The sequence below is a fragment of the Bison bison genome, unplaced genomic scaffold, assembly GCF_000754665.1.
Source record: "Bison bison bison isolate TAMUID 2011002044 unplaced genomic scaffold, Bison_UMD1.0 scf7180017864180, whole genome shotgun sequence".
Lineage (NCBI taxonomy): Eukaryota > Metazoa > Chordata > Mammalia > Artiodactyla > Bovidae > Bison > Bison bison.
In genome coordinates, this window is record NW_011494752.1 from 2,870,030 (window position 1) to 2,873,006 (window position 2,977).

Here is a 2,977-nt window from a genome sequence, read left to right on the forward strand (position 1 = left end):
CCCAGCAGCCCCTCCTCCCACCAATACTGCACCTGCTGCCCCCACTCTGCCTGCCCTAGCGCCCCGGGCCAATACTGGGGAAGGCAGGCTGAGCACCCACATCAAGGCCATCCCCCTCATTAGCACCAATGGCCCCCAGAAGAGGGCCCTGTCCCCCACTTCCAAAGCAGGGACTGGGACGGCTGGCTGCCCGTCTAGAGCAGGTGCGTGGCACTCCTGAGTCCCCCAGCTCCTCCCCTACCACGTGTACTTGCTCACACATTCACACAGAGAAAAACACACACACACACACACCCCACCTCACTGAGAGTTGGGGGAGGGGTCAGGGGTTACGGGGAGGAGTGGGGGATCACAGCTCATATGACTGGGCAGGGGTGGGTGGGTAGGGAGGGTTTCCCAAGTGCCTGCAAGAGGCCAAGCCTCTCGGAGGCCTTTTCTCCACCATGTGCATGGCTGAGAATGGGAATGGAGACGTGGCGGTGGGGATGCAGGGGCGGGGAGACAGCAGACAGGTCAGGAATTCCACTGGGCCCCCAGGGGTGGGGGTGGGGGGAGGGTATGAGAGGGCTTATCCTTGGGACTGGAATAATACAGGAATCAGGACCCCAGAAGAGAGATGGGGATTGAGACAGACAAAGGCGGCACGGGCAGCCCAGGAGCCCGAGGGGGCGGGGCAGGCGCACGCACAGGTGACAGCACTGCTCTTCCAGGCCTCCACCCCCAGCGGAACACCTGAACGGGGAAAGGACATGGCCCGATGGGCAGCGTAGCATTGCCTTCCCGTGGGTGTGGGTGTGTGTGTGCGTGTGTGTGTCCACGCACGTGTGTGCATGTGTATAGGGGGCTGTGGCAGGCTGAGGGTCAGGGTGGGGTGGCAGGTTCCCCACTGCTTAAGACATTTTGCCCCAATAGTGCAAAGCGCAGGAAGCCCTGGCACCCCTCCCCCCGCCCCCTGCCCCATTCCCCATGGCTTCCGGGGGCATCTATGTCCACCCATCCATCCCTGCCGACATGCAGCCCTGAGCCCAGGGCCCTCCGGTCTGCTCTGTCCCTCCCCGCCCTCCCCTCCCCCACCCTCAGAGGGCTACCTCCTCCCTCCCTCTCTTCCCTGCGGTGTGGGCACTGGCAAAGAAGGGAGGAGGAGGGCAGCTCACCCAAGTGCAGACCAACAGAGCACTCCTCACCAGGAGGGTGGGAGGTGGCTCAAGCCAAAGTCCCTGAATTAGAGAAAAGAAGAGGGGGAAGGGATCCCAGGGGCACAGGGGCGGCTGGCCTGAAGAGCTTCAAAGGAAAAAGGCGGAGCACCAACCGCCCTCTCCCCCAGGGCCTTGACTAAGTGCCACTGATCTAAGCACCCCATTCCGGGGCCCGCCCGCCTGGAGTCTGGGGTAGTGCTAGTGGGAGCAGGAAAGAAGGAGGGCAGGGGTTAGAGAGAACCCAGCAGACGGATGGGAACAGGGGCCCGCGGGTGTGCAGGTTCTGGGAGAAGCTCACACACACCCCTTTCGCCTCCCTTATGCTGCCCCCCCACCCCCGTCCCAGGGCAGCAGCATCTGGATCGTAGCTAATACTGCAGGATGTGAGGAGGGCGGGAGCTTGAGCCACAGTTTTTCCTGTGTGGGTGCCAAGGTGCAGAAGAGGAGGGGGGTGACAGGGAGAGGCCCCCGGGGCTGGGCACTTGAAAGGGGAGCTGTGCGGGCAGCAGGGCAGGCTGGTGAGGGGCCAGCTGGCATCCAGAGTGAGAGGTAGATGGAACTCAGCGGGCACGAGTGGCAGAGAGCAGAGGGAGTACTGGGGCGGGGGTGCCAAAGGGCACAGAGGGAGGGGCAAGGCAAGGGGGCGTGGCCAGGACCCTGCTGCACTAACTCACAGCTCTGACGGCAGCCCTACCCTTGGGGACCTGACGGTGGATGGGGGCAGTTCTCTCTGATTTGGGGGGAGGAGGGGCAGCTCTCAAAGTGCTCGGGGGTGGGAGGGGGGGTCCTCCCCTCTGGCCAGCCTCAGTTAATAACTTAATATCATCTCTCTATCAGTCGCTCGCTCTTTTTTCCTCTGTCTAGTATTTCTTCATTTATCTTCTCCCCTTGCCTGGTTTCCAAAGTGCAGTTAGAATGACTAATTTTTAACCTCCAGGGGAGGAGCCAAGCCAAGCCTTTCTTTGCACCAGGCATCTGGGGAAGTAGAGAGGCCCTCAGCCTGGAGGGGGGACCTAGGCCAAGAGACTGGGCGAGGGGGCTCTCTCTTGTGTGTGTGTAGGGGGTGAGTGAGGGCCTTTGCCCCCACCCCACATTCCTCTATCCCCTACGGTCAAGATGGCTTGTCCGCACTTAGTTCTCCCTCCCTTCTCCTACCTTCTCCTAGGACAGGGTCCTGGGAACTGCAGGACACGGTCCCCCCGCCCCCCTCCCACACTGTCCTTTTCATGGCAAGTTCATTTGTTTGCCCTGTCCCAGGGCTGGAGGTTCTGAGGAGGGACAGGGCAGTGTGGGGGTGTGTGTGGGGAGCTGAATCTATCCAAGGATGAGACGGAGGAGAGAAGAGGTGTGGGGGTCTCCCTCAGCCCCCAGCTCTGCCCCTTCTCTCCAGGCTCCTCCCCACCAGCTCCGCACACCCTCTGGCCGCCTGAGGCTTTAGACTTCCTGATCCTCAAAGACCTCGAGGAAGAGTGGGGGGAAGAGTTCGGTGGGGCACTCGACTTTCATGTGGAGGAAGCGGCTGGCGTGGCAGGCCCCGATCATGCGGAGGTCAGTCACCTTCATCAGCAGCTTGGGCCAGAAGTGCGGAATGTTGTGTTTGCGGTGGTTGACGTAGTGCTCGAACGCCAGCAGGTACGCCTCCTGACTCTTCTCAATCTTGTCCACACACAGCAGGCCCGAGCGGTCTGCAGGGAAGGAGGGGCAGGAGGCTGAGAGGGTGGAGGGCGGGCAGAGGCCCAGAGGCTGGGGGAGAATGGAGAAAAACATGCATTCTGCGGGGG

General features: G+C 61.9%; 1 protein-coding gene across 1 annotated transcript in view; it reads right to left on the reverse strand.

Annotated features, from left to right (window-relative positions):
* Nucleotides 1-6: 6 nt before the first annotated feature.
* THRA (thyroid hormone receptor, alpha) overlaps nucleotides 7-2,977 on the reverse strand; it is a 12,242-nt gene continuing 9,271 nt past the window's right edge. The window contains exon 8 of the mRNA XM_010842619.1: nucleotides 7-2,881. Coding sequence (XP_010840921.1) covers nucleotides 2,631-2,881 — 251 coding nt within the window. The 3' untranslated portion in view covers nucleotides 7-2,630. The remainder of the gene's footprint in view (nucleotides 2,882-2,977) is intronic.